Here is a 17882-nt window from a genome sequence, read left to right as displayed (position 1 = left end):
TGGTGGTGGTGGTGATGGTGGTGCTATCTTTCAGTCTGCCACTGAATCTGTTTGTTTTTCTTTTTGTTTTTTTATTTTCTTTTGCTTTTTTTCTTTTTCCCTCCCATGCTCTGGCGAAAAGGTGTGTCATAAAAAAAAATAATGAACCCCAAAAAAAAACAAAATAGAAGGAAAAAAAAACAACAAAAAAAAGGAAAAAAATACACCCTCCTCCTTGCTGTGGATTGGTACTTTTCCAAGCCGTCAGTCTGACACCTTGTTCACTGTAAAAAGATTCATTTTACTCTCCTTTCTTTCACGTTTATTTTTAAATGTTTTTGTTAAGGGGCTGATGCCTTTCTCTCTTTGTGCGCTTTTCTTTTTCACTCATGTTGTTTGGCCTAAAGGGGACACCATCCATAAGTGGGAGGAGCTAGGATTAAGTGGATTGTAAGTGATTGTCACATTGATGGCTTGTTTAGGCTGAAGCATTTGGAAGGGAAAGAAGGGATGTCATTTTCCCTAAACCACAGCCACTTTGTGTGTGTGTGTGTGTGTGTGTGTGTGTGTGTGTGTGTTTTTTGAGTGTGAGCGAGCTTGCGTGACACTGTTTAAGAACTCTGCAGCCAAGCTGCCTTTTTAGGTATGTCAGTTTTGACTGTACAACGTACACGAGGAACAAGTGGTTTATTTGTGCAATAATTTTTTTTTTTTTTTTTTTTTTTTTTTTAAAGATGTTTTATTTAATTTTGTCTCGTTTTTGTTTCCTTTTTAAAAGATTTCTTTTTATTATTTCATAGTGTTTTTAATTTTGTTCCGAAGTTTACAGATCCTGTCGATAGGGGTCGATTCCTTGCTTGAAGTCTGTTTTTATTTTAATTTCTCAGAGCTGGGCTGTGTTTTTAGGTGTGAGCGCGTTTCGGAGGGTTTGCATGTGAGGTGGCAGGGTGTGTGTGTAAGACTCTGTCTGATTACCTCGCCCCTCCACCTCTGTCCCTCTCCCCTGGATGTTGCCTTGGGCACCCAATGTCTAGGAGGGTGGTGTGAAGGGAGAACTGCACTAGTGAGGGAGCTGTGCGGGAGGAACTTTTGCTCGTTTGCTCTTGCCACAGACTTTAAGGTAGACTCCCTCACAAGGTGCAGCCCTTTTCATACCTCCTCCAGATGTCAAGATCCTTAAGATGTCTGTTTTTAATGTGTATGTGTGTGCGTGTGTGTTGTGATTTACAGGTGTACGTTCATTGGACATGAAGGTTCTGATGGGATTAATTCCCCCACCCCACCCACCCCGGTTCAGTTTGTACCTCGTAAGTTGCCCCTCTTGCCCAATAGCAGAGGATTTGTCACCCAGTCATTTGACCCGAAATTGAATTCCGCTCGTACATCAGTATTTGTCAACATGAGTGAGTTTTTCGTGTCTTGTTTGTCTTGTCTTTCCTTTTTTTTATTATTGACATGGGAGAAGATGTGGGAGCGGGACAGGTAGACTGAAGAGAGGACCTTTAGATCAGTGCAGCTTTTTAACGCTAAGTGCCACCTCCACAAGTTGGTGCCTGCCGATGGCATGGTGCCCCAGATGAAACAGACCTTGAGGAGAAAGGGAAATAATTTTGATTCCTTTCTGGAATCTTTTGTTTGTGCATTTAATTGCCAGGTACTTCTATTTTGATGTATACATCACATCTGTGCATTCTTTTATTTTTATGTGACTGTTATTTTTGTTTGTTTCTGTTGTCGTCGTCCCCTGTACTGTATTGTATTGTTTCCGTGGGTACATGGCACACGTTGTATTGCCGTTGCTTGGAAACACTACAGGCATGCAGGTTACTATGCAAGTGGATTATTTTTGTATTTTGTGTTTCTCATTTGGAGTATCTCCTCTTTGAAACCTGTAACATTAGTGTGTGTGTGTGTGTGTGTGTGTGTGTGTGTGTGTGTGTGTGTGTGTGTGTGCTGGAAAGCAAAGGAGGAACCGTTACACTAGGGCGAGAAGGTGATTGAGTCCAGCACCTGCCTGTGGTGGCACTTTTTTTTTTTTTTTTTTTTTTAGGACTGACGCTTGGAAGGCAGGTGCAAAAGAACTCTGTATGCAAGTTACTGTTTTTTTTTTTTTTTTCGTTTTTTTTTTCTTCTCCCCTCCCCCCTTCCCTGAACTTAACCTTGTGACGTCAATCCAGTGGAAGTCTGGAGAGAATAGTCCCTGCTGTTTCAACGCTGAGGCTGTATCTATGGCACCCCCTTAAAAAAAAAAAGGAAGAAAAAACTTGCAAAAACAAAAAAAAGAGAAAAAGGACTTGGACTGGCACCTGTTCTGTGTACTGAATGACTTCAGTGTCATGCCAAACTCGATGTGAAGTGCTCCATTTTCGTCACCACTTGACATCAAAGACAGTATTAAGACTTGTGTGAGCTACAGGAATGTTTGTGTCAGTTGATTTCTTTTTTTTCCACTTGCCTGCCCGTCAATGCAATATGACAAAAATGTAACACTTCAGAAATGGCAGTTAGCTGCTTTTAGATAGAACCAGCATCTTTTTTGGAGAAGGCCAAAAGTCACAGAGACAGTCGGCAGTGCATATCGGTGTCCGAGGGCAATGCCCCAACACGGCACTGTAGCCTTCCTTTTCCTGAATGAAACTCAAAAAAAAAAAAAAAGTAGAAAAAAAAAGTGGTGTTTTTTGCATCACTTGGGTTTTAAAAAAAGGGTGGCCATAATACTGCTAGATACAATGTGACACTCCCCATTGTGTATCCAGTGAGGGGAATTTTAATGTAAAATGTTTTTTTGTTCTCATCCAAACGTCATGGTGGCCAAAAGCACTCCATCCCAAAGTAACCCCTATTCCCACCCTATCCACCCTCTAGATCAAACATGGCCACCCCCGCAACCAAGAGGTCAGAGGAACTGTTGTTGTTTTTTTGTTTTTTTTCCTTGATATTTTTATGTACATTTTTTTTCTATTTTATTTTTTAATAAACGTCTTAAAACAACCAAACTGGTGTCATCTCTTTTTTTTTTTTTTTTTTTTGCCTTTGTCTTGCCTCTTTTTGTTAGATTTTCTGTGTGAGTGCACATCTTGCATGACTGATTTTTTTTAGTAATTAACCATTTTCTGTGCAGTTTAGTGTTTGGCTTGACATGCTTAAGGGATACTTTGACCTACAGATGTAAAACGGCATTTTACTGAATCTATTGTTCATCATGATGGTTAACAGGAACATTTTTGTTTAAAACATACATTTACATACTAATTTACTACATGCATATATTTTTTTGGTAATGTAAAAGTACCTTTATTATCCACAAGGGGGCAATAACAACCTGTCTGTACCAGAGCTGTATCTGGTCTGTACATATTGCGCACAGTCCACCATCATTCTTAATCTGCAGACAGTGTCTGGATTTCTGAGATAGCGTATCCTGCCCAACCCTGTAAGAAAAGGTTGCAGGTCTTTTAAGTTCTTTGCTTAGATCACAGCTAAGTTTTCATTTGAAAGTTAATCTGCTGCTTTTCTAACACATGAGAAATCAATTGGATAATACGCAGTTGTGCAGACAATCTTAATTTTCATGGAACAGTTGACTCCTAAAGCCTTTTTTTTTTTATTCTCACTGGATAAACCGTACAAACTGCAGCAGTGAGAAACCCATCTTCCTGTGTGGTTTCATGATGGCATGTCCTTGGCAACACTAATGGCCCGTCACCATTTTTGTCCTATTAGCCACGTGCTGTGCTTTCCGCGACAGCATTGCCTTACAATCTAAATTTGAGGATTGCAAATGTTTACACAGATGCATCATAAGAGAAGGCAGGCTCAGGAAGGACTGAAAACGGGATGGATAGGTAGAGGTAAGAAAAGACGGATAATGGGCTTGGGGTTGAAGAGTGGGGGGGGGCAGCAAGGTGAGTAATAGGATTGTGGGAGGAATGTTTCAAGCAGCAACACGTGATAAACTGTTACAGCCAGGTGGGGCACAAGATAAAAGAGAAGAGACCTAAGATTCAAGCTTAGATGCAGTGAGTGGGAAGTGTGGGTGGTGGGGCGATAAAAAGAGAATGAGGAGTTTCTCCAGCCTGGCAGTGTGGGGCTGATGTGGGCGTGCAGGGGATGAGACTGGCAGAAAGAATGTGGCTGAGAGGGTGTGAGAATGGTGATCGACAAGACGCCACACACACACACACACATGTGGATGACAACAGGGTGGTGTGAATATGTGTGAGTGTGTGCCCTGTCACACGCCGTTATCAGGGAGGTGGTGTGTGTGTGTGTGTATGGAGGGGGCTTCAGAGAGAGGCCTGACATAAAAAAAGCACCCTGGACCAAAAAAGCATCAGTCATATGCTCCCAAGGAGCAGCTGCAGGTAATGATCTCTCTGGAGGATCTGTGTGAATCACCTTCACAACCTCCTGTCTCGTTTCCTAAGGGCACCAGGTCCCCACCATAAGTAGGAACCTGGCTGACTTTCCTCTCATTCGCTCTCTCTCTCTCTCCATCTTCAGCTGTCATGATGATGGTTTTGTTTTGCTCTCTCATAAATAACCTGGTCTAAATCATGTTTGATTTTCTCTGGCTCATTCTGTATTATTAATTTGACACCTTCTCAACCAATGGATTTGACGAACAACAGTCAAGACTTATAGTATAGAGTCTTTATTGTCCTATAAGGATATTCTTTTTCACACATATCATTGTTACATTCCATGCAGGATGTACACAGCCTCATACATATAACGTATAACATATAACACCCCCCCCCCCGTTCCCTCCCTCCTCATCACCATACAAGCAAAAAGGTGGACAATGCAGACAATATAAAACACAAAAGAATAGGGGGAATGGGTAATTGTCACAGGAGTTTGTTTAGTGCAGTGATTGCTGAGGGTATAAAACTTTTCTTATAGTGCGCTTTTTTCCAGTCCAGGGTTCTGTATCTGCGGCCAGATGGGAGTAGGATGAAGAACCGGTTCAGGGGATGGTCAGGGCTGCTTACTATGGTGCGTGCAAGGCGTGTGGTGGCTGTGTCATTAGCATCAGTGAGGCTGGGGGTGGGAAGCTGTATTATCTTGGATGCTAAGTGTGAGATTTTAATGAGTTTGTTCTTGCTGGTGACATTTAGTATGGTGAAGAAACAAGGGGAGCAATAGAGTAAAAGGGGTTGGATGATGCTTTTGTAGAGTAGCAGAAGGAGATGGGGGGGCAACATACAGTGATCTTAGTTTGCGTATTGCATACAGTCTCTGTTGTGCACGTTTCTGTGTAATGGTGACATGTTCATTGAAGTTAAGCTTATTGTCAATGGTGAGACCAAGATATTTGAAAGTGCTGACCTGTGCAACTGGTTGGCCATGGATGGTGATGTGAGTGAGTCCAGGGGGTGATTTTGATGCATGAATGACCAGTTCTTTTGTCTTGTCAATGTTGAGTTGGAGGTAGTTATCAGAGCACCACAGTGCAAAATCTGTGATGGACTGGTGGTAGGCTGTGATGGAACTGTTGTCTGTAAGTAGTCCTACCATGGCTGTGTCATCTGCATATTTGTAGTAAGTGGTGTTGGGTAGTGAACTCTGGCAGTCATTTGTGTAAAGTGTGTACAGGAAGGGACTGAGTACGCAACCTTGGGGGGTTCCAGTGTTGGTGATGATGGTTGATGATGTTGTAGTGCCTATTTTCACTGTCTGTGGCCTGTTGCTGTTGCTTATCTCAATGTAATTACGACACACTTACGACAACATTCATATCAGATATTTCAGTGCGTTAGAGGGATGCGTGCATACATTTGTTAACAAAATTCCTTCCTCCAGAGTAAAATAAACTCGCCAACTTTGAGATGGTCCTTGCCCAGTCTCTCTTCCATAGAGATGTCGAGGCCACTAATGATGGATTTGGTGTCACCTAGGCCGGATTCACAACTGACTAATCCGCACGCAAGCCACATGATACGAGGAGAGCAATACACCGGCCGTATTTATTTACAGAGGCTCTATGAAATCGCAACACCCACACAACACCCACATATCCTTTGTTTTAATCATGCGTGTGTGAGTGAGAAGATAATTAACCACATGATTCCCAATACAAATTTCAAGTTTTTGCCTGAAATTGCACTGCCTACTTACAAGGGCATTGTTCCCACCTCTTTTGGGGCCTACCATCAAATGTTTGACCTCTATAGAAAGCTGAGAACCTGTCGTTTTCATAGGAAACAGTCAGAAGAACTGTGTGATGTACTGACACAGAGTTACAGAGGCTAGAATATGTTTGTTTTTTTTCTGCCGGATTACAAGCATCTCTGAACTGACCACATTTCAGCCCTCTAGGTCACTTGATATCACTTAGAAACACAACTGAGCCCTAGCACCAGGTATTGTGAAGCTGTGTGCAAAAGTAGATCAATATAGAATTAAAATATGAGTGCTTTAGACCATTATTTGCCAAGGTATGCTAATGCATTTTGTAAAAACTCCCCATAGGACTTTTGGTATCCAAAATGCATACTGGCAATCAAATGCTTACTGCACATGGACCCCTTTGTGTAGAAGCATAATCCTGGTCTCAAATGAAAGGTGGCAGTGTGCAATATGTGTGTTGGAGAAGCTTCCTGATGAAATAATATGCTGTGTATGTAGGGGAGAGGGGGGGCAGTGTACTGCAAGTATGGTGAAGGGACTATGTATGATGTACTGTATGTGAGTGATGACAGTGAAGATGTGTGTGTGGGTGGGAGGGGAGTGGAGCAGTGACTGTGTGTGTGTGTGTGTAGTGTGTGTGTGGGTGGGGGCAGTGTGCTGTAAGTATGTAGAGGATGTGTGTTGAAGAAGATCCTGAAGACAATGTGCTGTGTATGTAGGGGGGGGGGCAGTGTCCAGCAAGTATGTAGAGGAGGCTTACTGTAGCAAGCAGTGTGCTGTATGTAAGTGAGGTGATGACAGTGATGATGTGTGTGTGTTGGGGATGGGGGTGGGCAGAAAGGCTAGGCAATCAAGGACATGGGTAGATAGATGGAGGAGAAATAAAAAATAATACATAAAAAGTTCTATGGAGATGTGCAAAAGTTGGAGAAAGTCAGATATATGTGTGTGTGTGTGTTTTGACGTGTGATGAAATAAGAAAATAAATAAAAGGTCTGTAGCATAGGGAGAGGGATTTAAAAGTGCTAAAAGTCAGTAGATGTGTGTGTGTGTGTGTGTGTGTGTGTGTGTGTGTGGGGGGGGGGTCATGAGTGCTGAGGAGTGAATGAGTGCAAAGTCAGTATAGTGTGAGTTCAGAGTTGGGAAATGTTTGAGAGTGCTGAGGAGTGAATGTGTGCAAAGTCAGTATAGTGTGAGTTCAGAGTTCGATGGCCTGGGGATAAAAACTTCTCCTGAGTCTCTCAGTTCTGGCTTTGTGACTACATAGGCGTCTTCTTGATTTCAGCGGTAGGAATAATCCATTGTTAGGATGAGAAGAGTCCTTCAGAATCTTTTGGGCTCTTAGGAGTACTCTTCTGGAATAGATATCTTGTAGAGCAGGGAGTTGAGTTCTTATAGTACGTTCAGCTGAGCGCACTACTCTCTGCAGAGTACTACAATCTCTAACTGTGGAGTTCCCATACCAGGTGAAGATGCTACCAGTTAGAACACTCTCAACCGCTGAAGTGTAGAAGGCCTTCATGATGGATGTAGAAACTTTGAATTTCCTTAGCTGACGAAGGAAGTAGAGTCGTTGTCTGGACTTCTTCAGAACATATTGAGTGTTAACAGTCCATGTTTTCCAGTAATGTGGACACCAAGGTATTTAAAACTTAATAATACAACATGAAGATTCAATTTCTATAAATATTTCAAGACCCAATATGCTGCATCTACTTATTGCTAAGCTCTTGCTTCGAAAATATTTAATAATAAGGCGGAATCAGAGAAGAATTTTGCATCATCTGCCATCATTCTTCTGCAGGTGGCCTTCTTATGGGAAGGGACACCTGTGGTGTCGCCCTTAACGAGTGTCTCCGCTGGTCTTTGCTTTGCAAATGCATAGGCTAGTTTTTAATTTGTTCAAAATTAACGCACGCTCACGCCCTCACGCAGATGTCTCTCGTCTCTCGTCATATTCCAAGGAGTGCATCCCTCTCCGATGTTTTAACGTCGAATCAGCCCCCAGCTTAGGCTATTGTACAGCACCTGGTAGTAGTTGACACCCCCAGAAGCCAAAGCCAGCATGTTGTAATCCTGTCTGGTAAAGCAGGCGCTGCTGCCGAGAGCGCAGACAACATATTGAGCATAGCTGGAAATGTTCCCTCAGAGAATAGCAATTAAATGCTTGATTATGTCTGCCGCCGAACAACGCGTAATTACCTTGCGCATCACTCGTTACGCTAACACGTTCAATTAAAGTGATGATTATATTACGAGAGGGTGCTGCATTCTGGGTACATTTTGTCGCAACCCATGTGTACCCCTTCTACCCTGCTTCTAACCCCTGCATCCATTTGTAAGGCTTTAAAGTGAGTGCTGGCCATTAGTCTTATGCTTTAATCTTAAAGGCTTATTTGATTTGTTTTATACATCACTGGGTTTCCCATATGAGAGGGCTTTGCAGCGGGGTAATTAATCCAGTAGGCTAGCATTTGCAAAAGATGGGCGAGAACTTCAAGCAACCAAGTGACAATTTGTTTGCATCCACAAATAGGCCTAGGCAATGTGGCTGACTGATCTTGGCAATGTCGGTGATTCCAAGAAGTGTCCTCTCATTTGTAAGTCAAAGCCCTTCAGGTCTTGGCATGTAGAAGCTTATGGTATGTGAGCTTTGCCTTTGAGCAAAATAAGCCTAACGGAATACTTAGCTAATTAAAACTTTAACACACAAAAAAATAAAAACATCTCGAACAATGTGCGCGTCAGAACCGGGGAGTGAAAGGGAATCCAATTAATTCCCTCTCTCCCTTTTCCTCTCCACTGAAAATATGACAATGTTGAACGCAAAATGTGTGCATCAATGGAGCTCTCCCCTTTTCCCCCAGTCCCCTTCAGACTTAGCTTGTTACCATGGAGCTAGTGCACCTACTGCTATAGGCCTTGTCTCAAAAGACGTCTTGTTAACATTTAAAATTGCTGTTATTTTAACACCGACTGCATGCTGTAGGCATACGCTCGTTATGTCCATCTTAGCCCTGATAATGACGAATGTGATGTTTCCGCCCTATTATCTCTTCAACTTTCACCTCGACAATTTCTCAACGTTTGAATGCCAGATTGGAGATTTCATGTGGGACGAAGTAATCCACGTTACTGAGCATGTGTTCCTCCTTGCAAAACGACCCATTTCGTAATGGTTTCACTTTTGGCAAGGGCGATTTTAGTGTGAAATGCTGTAGGCGGTTTTGACCGGGTCCAAGCCGACCTACGTTCCCCCTGGACGCTTTCCATCCACCACAGAGGTTTCTTGGCTTATTGTGCAGGTCATGGTCATGATGCTAATTTCCTGTGTTCAAAAATAGATCTCAATGATGTATGGGCTTCTCAAATGGGAATGGTGACATTAACAAAGGTGCTGGGATGTGAGGGACTCCCTGTATTTTTTTTTTTTTTTTAAAAACATGCTCCAATTCTGTCAAAACAGACCCCCCTACACCAGCACCTCCAGCTACCTCCCACCCACCTGGCCTCTGGTAAAGCAGGTGTTCTGTCCATATCTTCAGGTGCTGCAAAGAGCAAATTCTCAGTGGAGACCGGACTCCCACAGACAGCAGGTGTCCTGAAGGGGGAAAACAAATAAGGTATGTAAATTCATCAAAGATTTGATGTGGGCAAAATTCTCATCCTTCCCTATTCAAAGGACTACCTATGCTTCCCATTAGGCACCTCCCTCCTCCCCTTTCTCCTCTTCCTCCTCTCCTCAGCACAAACCAGCGCCCCCTCCCCTGCTCTTGTCTTCCTCCTCTCTTCCTCATCCTCCCACTCACTCTCTCTCTCTCTCCCTCTATCCCTCCCTCATCCCTCTACACCAACTAGTCATTACAGATATTCTAAAGGAGAGCTTTCCTGCAGGCCTCTCTCTTCTCCCGTCTCCCCCAACCTCTCTCTGTCTTCGCCGTCTCCCCTAATGACCGTGTGGAGCTGGGCTCCAGGCTCACCGGGCTGTGGAGCTGCGGTGGAGAAGCCCCCTGTCAGGAGTGGCAGACTAGGCCGTGCCACGGTCTCACTTCACTGGCTGTTCCACCAGCTTCTCAAATTAAGAGAGGGGGATAGGAAAGGATAGGATGGCCTGTTTTTTTTAGCCTTCCTTTTGTTCTCCCCCATTTTTTTTTTTGCAGGGTGGGTGGAAAGGGGATTATTGTACATGGTGCTTCCTCTGCAGTAGAAGAGGTTTAGAGCTGCAGATCTCTCTAGAGCTGAAGTTGAAAAGCAGTAATTTGGCTCCTGCCTGCAAGACAGTTGAGAGGTAGCTGAGCAGCAGCCTCCCACTGTAGTGGATTTCCTGAGAACGCTCTCAGTGAAGGCAATTTTAATATCCTTCTTTTGACAGTGGTAATATATATTAAGTTTTCTTAATGAATTCCAAGCTATGAGTTATCAACTTATCATCACTAAAGTGCGCCTCCTGGGGTTGAGCGTATTGAATCAATGAATGATTCACTAAATGGTGCAGAGGGCGACTTCAGGAGTCTGACTGTGAGAAACAGTTGGATGAAAATGAACACCTTCTTCTGTGCTTGGAAAAAGTTGATGAATGACTCCAGTGTTCTCTCATTTCCCGGTATTGAATGATAAACTGAGATGTGGGTGAAACATGAGATGTTAGTTAGTTTCTGCTATTAATGACAAGAAAACACCCCGAGATTGATGTAGCCTTTTGAACGATATCCTTCTTGATTGCTGCCATGTGTGCGGCAAGACATGTTGCCAAAATGAAACCGCTGCAATTATTTATTCCATTCGATTATTTTCAAGTTCATAATGTCACATTTTGTGATGGATGAACCAGCAGGTAGAAAATAATGATTTTAACGTAATACAACATGGAGATGAGAATGTTTGTGTTAACTTGGGGGACATCATACTAGCACTGATTACCAATAACACTCTAAGCTCTTGAATGGAATTAGGTCTGAACTACAGAGGAAGGTCAAGCTCTTGAGTTGGAGAACCACAAGCATTAAAGGCACAGTGAGTAATTTTTTTAATATAATTTTTATAAATTGTTTATAAATTACAAACATTATGCATTTTTATGATGAAGAGGTTTGTTTTCCTAACATTATTCTTATTATTGTTTATAAGACCTTTATATGAGATATTTTCTGTGTGAAATTTAAACAATTTCATTAAAAAAAATCAAGGTACCACACTGTGTTGAATACAGAGTTTGCAAAAGCACCCAAAACAAAATCGAGATGCACAAATATGGCAAATGTGTAGGAATACTGAAATACACCTTTTATCTTTTATTCGATTCCAACATTAGGTCTGGAATAAATGTATATCTTCTGACAACATGAACTACTTAGAGAGCACCTTCCATTTCTCGGCGAGTTGCATCAGGATGCTCTCCAAGTGCATGAGGCTAATGAAATCACAAGGCTATTTCACGGCGCAGACTTCTCCGAGTTGTGCCAAGGGCCAAGAGAGGGCTTATTTTTGGAAGGAGGAATATCTGCGATGGAAGTAAATAAATGCAATAATGAGGTCATCTTTTAGCCTGGACTTTTTCACTTTCAATTTTTGAAGTTACGTTTTTGCTTAGCGTCAACATTAGCAAAACAGCTATGTGCTGGCGGTTTTCGTGCCGCTTTGATTGATGTCTGTTTATGGTGGTTAAAAGGGACTACATGGGGAATTAATGAGATGCAGCCATGAAGCGTAGCTGAACTTTCTAGACTGTTCTTCATGGCAGACTGCAGTGACAGGTGATGTGGTTCAACTCTGTTAATAGGGCAAATTACCTTCCAAGGCGAGGGAAGAAAAATAAAACCCCTTAGAAGGCTAAAAGCTGAATAACTCCTGGGAAGAAAGGGAGAGTCATGAATCACACATTCGCACACACTTGTTTGTCGAAAGTGCTTGTGGTCTTTATCTGACACGAGTGAAGCTGGTTGGATGCTTACACTGCACAAATGTTGCAACAACAAACTCACAGAAAAGGCAGAAATCTAATAGTAATACTCTGGAATATAATGGTTTAAAAACTGTGTCAAGTAATGAAGTTTCAGCAATCTCTCTAATCCCTGGCCCCTCTGTGTATCATTACAGCATCCTGCAGCTTCCCTCTGCTTCTTGGTATAACCGCAAGGTGTGTGTGTGTGTGTGTGTGTGTGTGTGAGAGAGAGAGAGACAGAAAGTGAGAGAGACAGAGAGTGTGTGTGTGTGTGTGTGTGGTTGGTGGGAAGTGCTCGAGAAATTTCCCAGTAGAAGTCTATTTTTGGTTCCCATCACCACCCCCATAACAGGCAGGCAGGGCAGTGTGCAGTATGTAAATGCATGTGGAGCAGCCTGTGAGGTGTTGCTGTGCTGAGGTGCTGCCTGCCAACAACCCTGCGAAAGTCATCGCAGGCGGGAAAGAAAGAACGAGAGGAGTGGCATCAAGCTCGTTGCTCAGGGAGGAGGGAGCGAGAGAGAGAGAGAGAGAGGGAGCGAGAGAGAGAGGGAGGGAGAGAGAGAGAGAGAGAGAGAGAGAGAGAGAGAGAGAGGAGGGAGCGAGGGAGCGAGAGAGAGAGAGGAGGGAGCGAGGGAGCGAGAGAGAGAGAGGAGGGAGCGAGGGAGCGAGAGAGAGAGAGAGAGGGAGCGAGAGAGAGAGAGAGGGAGCGAGAGAGAGAGGAGGGAGCGAGAGAGAGAGAGAGGAGGGAGCGAGAGAGAGAGAGGGAGCGAGAGAGAGAGGGGGGAGTGTTTCAAGCCACCAAAATGACATTTTTTAGGTTGTCTGAAGCCTCGTAATCAGTCTCACGTGGGTTGTGGTGAATTGATCAAACAGATTGATTGTGTGAGAAGAGCGGTCTGGTTCGATTGAATAAGACAGCTTACAGAGAAGGCACAAAAAAAAATACAGGTACGAAATAAGACAGGCTAGACTCTGAGGATTTTTGCGGAAAGGCTTTTATTTTCCAAGTCCAAATGAGTGTCTGGCATGAACAGGCTTGTGGTCATTTGACAGTGACAGTGACGGTGAGTGTGTGTGTTTAAAATGACACCGGGAGAAACACCCATTGATCTCTTTGTGGTCTGTGTGTTTGACTGCAAGCTACTCGTTATCTATATTTGAGGTGACATGCTGACATTTCCTGCAGTCTGCCACCAAAAGGCTCTTGTATCTGAACATTTCTCTCTCCCTCAGGTACGGCAAGCAGTAGTGTCTGAACACAAACACAGGAGATTGACACACCTTCGCAAATCAGTTGCTTTCATTGAAAACATCAAGCCATTCAGGAATGTGTAATACCACATGATTGTTTTTTTATATAAAATGTTAATAAATATATAGCACAATAGCTACATTTACCCAGTGTGTGGGTTACAAAACACTCTCAGGAACCAAAAATGGGGCAACCCTTGACACAGGGGAATTTCTACACCGCCCACTGCATATCACACATGGAGTGCTATTGTAACACAGAGCTAGGCACATCACTTCCTGGCAACTGTTGTTTAGCAATGGGGCTTTAAAGACATCTTAATTTGATACTGTGTTGTTTTTTGAGTTGATGAACATGTTTATGGCTTTAAGACTTTTATTTTGATTCCTACCTGTTATAGTACTTCACAGACATCTTTAACACTTCCCTGAAGCAAGCCATCGTCCCATCATGTTTCAAAGCTGCCACCATCATACCTGTGCCGAAGAAAACTGCTCCATCCTGCTTCAATGATTACCGCCCCATGGCACTGACACTTATCAACATGAAGTGCTTTGAGCGGCTTGTCATGTCACACATCAAATCCACCCCCCCCCCCCCCACCCTGGGACTCATATGTGAGATTGCTGTTTATAGACTTCAGTTCTGCATTCAACACCATAATACCACAACAACTCATCTGCAAACTTGACAAACTGGGACTCAGTACCTACCTCTGTAACTGGCTACTGGACTTCCTCTGTCAGAGGCCTCAAGTAGTACGTGTTGGCAACAATATCTCAAGCAGCATCACACTGAGCACGGGGGCCCCCCAAGGCTGCGTGCTCAGTCCGCTGCTCTTCACCCTGCTGACGCATGACTGCACTGCAACCTACAGCAACAACCACATAGTGAAATTTGCTGACGACACAACTCTGGTGGGTCTCATCACCAAGGGCGACGAGACTCAATACAGGTTGGAGGTCAACCTTCTGACCACGTGGTGCAGGGACAACAACCTCCTGCTGAACGTCAGCAAGACCAAGGAGATTGTTGTTGACTTCCGGGGAGGTCACACCCAACACCTGCCACTGACCATCGACGGTGCTGTGGTGGAGAGAGTGAGCAGCACCAAATTCCTGGGGGTGCACATCAGTGAAGACCTCTCCTGGACCACCAACACTGCATCACTGGCGAAGAAAGCTCAGCGCCGCCTGTACTTGCTGCGGAAACTCAGACGAGCAAGTGCTCCACCAGCCATCATGACCACATTCTACCGAGGCACCATTGAGAGCATCCTCTCCAGCTGTATCGCTGTGGGGGGCGGAAGCTGCACTGAATACAACAGGAAAGACCTGCAGCACATAGTGAACACAGCTGGAAGGATTATTGGTGCTTCACTCCCCTCCCTGAAGGACATTTACACCTCCCACCTCACCGCAAGGCGACCACAATTGTGAGTGATGCAAGTCACCCCGCTGACAAATTGTTTGATCTACTGGGAAGAGGTACAGAAGCCTGCGCTCCCGCACCACCAGACTCACCAACAGCTTCATACACCAGGCTGTTAGGATGCTGAACTCTCTCTCCCCCTCCACCCTCAGCTGCATCCTGGACTTTGGACCTACAATGGCTGCCTTGCACTACTCCACTTGTACACTTGCACACTTTGCAACTTGTTGTTGTTGTCCTGTTGTCCTGAAAACACTTCTGAACACACTTCTGCTGCTCTTACATAACTTGCACCACTATGCCACTTGCATACTTAGGTCAAACAGAACTACCTCAGCCATTTATTGGCCTGACTTTTGCACTATTATATTGACTGTCTACTGGATGCACAATTGCACAATTTCAACCCAAATTTTGCTGCTCTTATTTCTTCGTTGTATGTGCCTCCTTATTTTTACTTTTTATATTGTTTACTTGAATGTTATGTTTGTCTGTGGACCTAATTGGTAAAATATGTCTTGTCTCCACCGTGGGATAGTGGGAAATGTAATTTCGATCTCTTTGTATGTCTTGACATGTGAAATTGACAATAAAGCAGACTTTGACTTTGACTTTGACTTGATTCCTCCTCTAAAGTAATTTTCTCTAAAGTCAGATTTCACAGAACATTGTTGATTTGTTGGTCTGTCGCTGCATTACATTGCTTTGTGTAATTGCTGTTATAGTACTTTTACAGACTGCAAATGATCTCCCGGTCTAATTTCTAATTTCTCTTCTTTATTTAACTTTATCCCCCCTCGTTCTCCACTCTTTCTCATTAACTCACTGACACATTCAGTTTAGCCTGCAATGCACTTCAGCTGCTCATTCACTACCTCCCCTTCTCCTTTCTCTCCTCCCTCCCTTTTTCCCTGGTTCCTCCCTTTCCCTCTCGTCTTTAGTGCTTTTTAAATGGCTCTCACTCTCCTCTGATTCTCCGCTTTCTCTTTTACACACAAACACACACACACACAATATCTCTCCAAACACCCCCCCATCCACTCTCTCTCACACACACACACACACACACAATATCTCTCCAAACACTCCCCCATCCACTCTCTCACTGACGCTCTCACTCACCCTCCCTCGAAAAACACTCGCTCCCTCTCCCTTTCTCTCTCTCTCCCTCCCTCGCTCACCCTCTCCCTCTCTCTCTCCCTCTCTGTGTATCTTTGCCGGCTCAGTCCCACTCCTGAGCTCAGTTCATCATGTTGGCTGCTGGACGATGCTGCGCTCCGCCGTGCTGTCGCTGCTGCCCTCGTACGGGACGCGCCTGTCCCTGCCGCTGCATCTGAGCACGCTGCGCGAGGAGGAAGAGGAGCGGGAGGAGGGGGAGGAGGGAGACTCCGCCGGCGTCACCACTGTCCCTGTCGCCACCACCACCACCCTCGCCGACAGCGTCGCTCCAGCTGCCTTTGCCTTTGCCTCTGCCGCCAGCCAGGCTGCTCCCAGCCTCACCCCTGCCCCAGACCCTGCCCCAGACCCTGCCCCTGCCCCAGCCAGCCCTGGGTCCTGCTCTGCCCCCAGCTCCTACTCCGCACCGGTGGACCCCATCACTGCTGTGGGGGCGCGGGCGCGGGCGAGCCCCATGCGCGGCTCCCGGAGGGGCTACTTGCTGGATGGAGTCAGGGGTGGCGGCGGTGGTGGTTGTGTGGAGGAGTTAGGGGGACCGCCGGCCGGCAGCGGGCGTAACTCTCCCGACTGGTTGTACGAGTCGTACTACCGCATGAGCCAGCAGCACCCACTCATCGTGTTCCTTCTCCTCATCGTCATGGGAGCATGCGTGGCGTTCATTGCCGTCTTCTTCGCCTCCGGACTGGTGAGAGACCTCTCTCCATTTCTTTTACTTTTGTTTTCTATAGCCAGCTTTTAAACCTCTCTCCACATTTATTTCATTCTCTTGCCCTCTCTTTCCCTGCCTCCATCTCTCTATTTCAGCTGCTTTTCTTGTTCTCTCACATCAGTTGTTCAGATTTCTCTCTCTCTCTCTCTCTCTCTCTCTGCTTTATGCTTTCCTCTCTTGTTGCTGTTGGAGAACTTGACTATTTGTGGCTGGCTGTGCTGTGTTGTGTGGGGCATGACAGTCTTAGACTGCCACCCCCACTGTTATTGATAGCACACACAATGGAGCACAGAGCCATAGGATACTGTGCTGCATGCTTCCAAGGCTGGGCGGATTGTTATTGTTTTCAGAGGATGTGGTCGAAAGTGTGCAACTTGCTTATCAAGGAACCAGCAGTGCTTTCACAATAGAACGAGCTAATACACCAGAAAATGTCAAGCGACGTTGACTTTTTTTTATCTCAGTTTCGTCATCTGAGTTTGCTATTTTGTGTGTGTGTGTGTGTGTGTGTGTATGTGTGTGTGTGTGAGTGTGTGTGCGAGTATGTGTTTCAGTTTATTTTTTTAACTTTTAACCTCTTTCCTATAAAAAAGACAGGAAATTTCCTGTTTTCCTGTTTTTGAAGGAAAAAAATAGCTTATCGTGTTTCTTCAGGGAAACCTGATTGTAATGATCAGTCTGTGCCTGTGCCACTGTCTTTGGCCACTGCACGATATCGATTCCCTGGGCTGCATGCAGTTGAATAAGGCGATAACAAGGCAGAAAATATGCTGGGGGGTAATTGGATGGCAGATGAGGGAGACAGGAACTATTGCTCTTTGGCTCTTGGGGGAGTTTACTGAAAATCCATGCGAGAAGCATGGTTCACATTACGACCAAAAAGTGTCTCATCAATCATTCTGCCCCCTTGTCATATTGCTCTGTATTACTTCTTTTTCACTAAAGTCAATGAGTTATTTTAGAAGCCGCATTTCGATCTGATTCTACGCAGCCTAACGGCATGAGCAAACCAAATTATCAGTTTAAATGTCAAACACCAACAAGCCAACAAAATGAGTAGGGTAATGTTTTTTAAATCAATCAGCTTAATTCAAGTCCTGTCACTTTGTCAATTTTTGAGTATAGATTGTTTGAATAGAAAATGTATTCCTGATTCATAAAGATTGCCTCTGAAGGTAATGATGCAGTCTTTACTTTGCAGAATGTATGGATTTAATGTTTCATCTAATTAGACCTCTGAATGGCGTTATAATGAGAACAAA

The 17882-nt window shown here is 44.4% G+C and overlaps 1 protein-coding gene across 8 annotated transcripts in view; it reads left to right on the top strand.

The window, feature by feature from the left end:
- The first annotated feature begins 3470 nt into the window (after positions 1 to 3470).
- The window catches only part of adcy2b (adenylate cyclase 2b (brain)), a 77697-nt gene continuing 63285 nt past the window's right edge, over positions 3471 to 17882 (top strand). For 7 of the 8 annotated variants that reach the window (XM_048229736.1, XM_048229735.1, XM_048229734.1 and 4 more), the window contains exons 1-3: positions 3471 to 3830; positions 9657 to 9734; positions 15962 to 16596. In XM_048229736.1, coding sequence (XP_048085693.1) covers positions 16003 to 16596 — 594 coding nt within the window. In that variant the 5' untranslated portion in view covers positions 3471 to 3830; positions 9657 to 9734; positions 15962 to 16002. Of the gene's footprint in view, positions 3831 to 9577; positions 9735 to 15961; positions 16597 to 17882 lie in introns of all 8 variants that reach the window. The other variant, XM_048229732.1, reaches the window with a different exon arrangement.

This window comes from Alosa alosa, chromosome 20 (assembly GCF_017589495.1).
Source record: "Alosa alosa isolate M-15738 ecotype Scorff River chromosome 20, AALO_Geno_1.1, whole genome shotgun sequence".
Lineage (NCBI taxonomy): Eukaryota > Metazoa > Chordata > Actinopteri > Clupeiformes > Clupeidae > Alosa > Alosa alosa.
The sequence above is the reverse complement of the archived record's forward strand: the minus strand, read 5'-3'. Positions and strand labels throughout refer to the sequence as shown.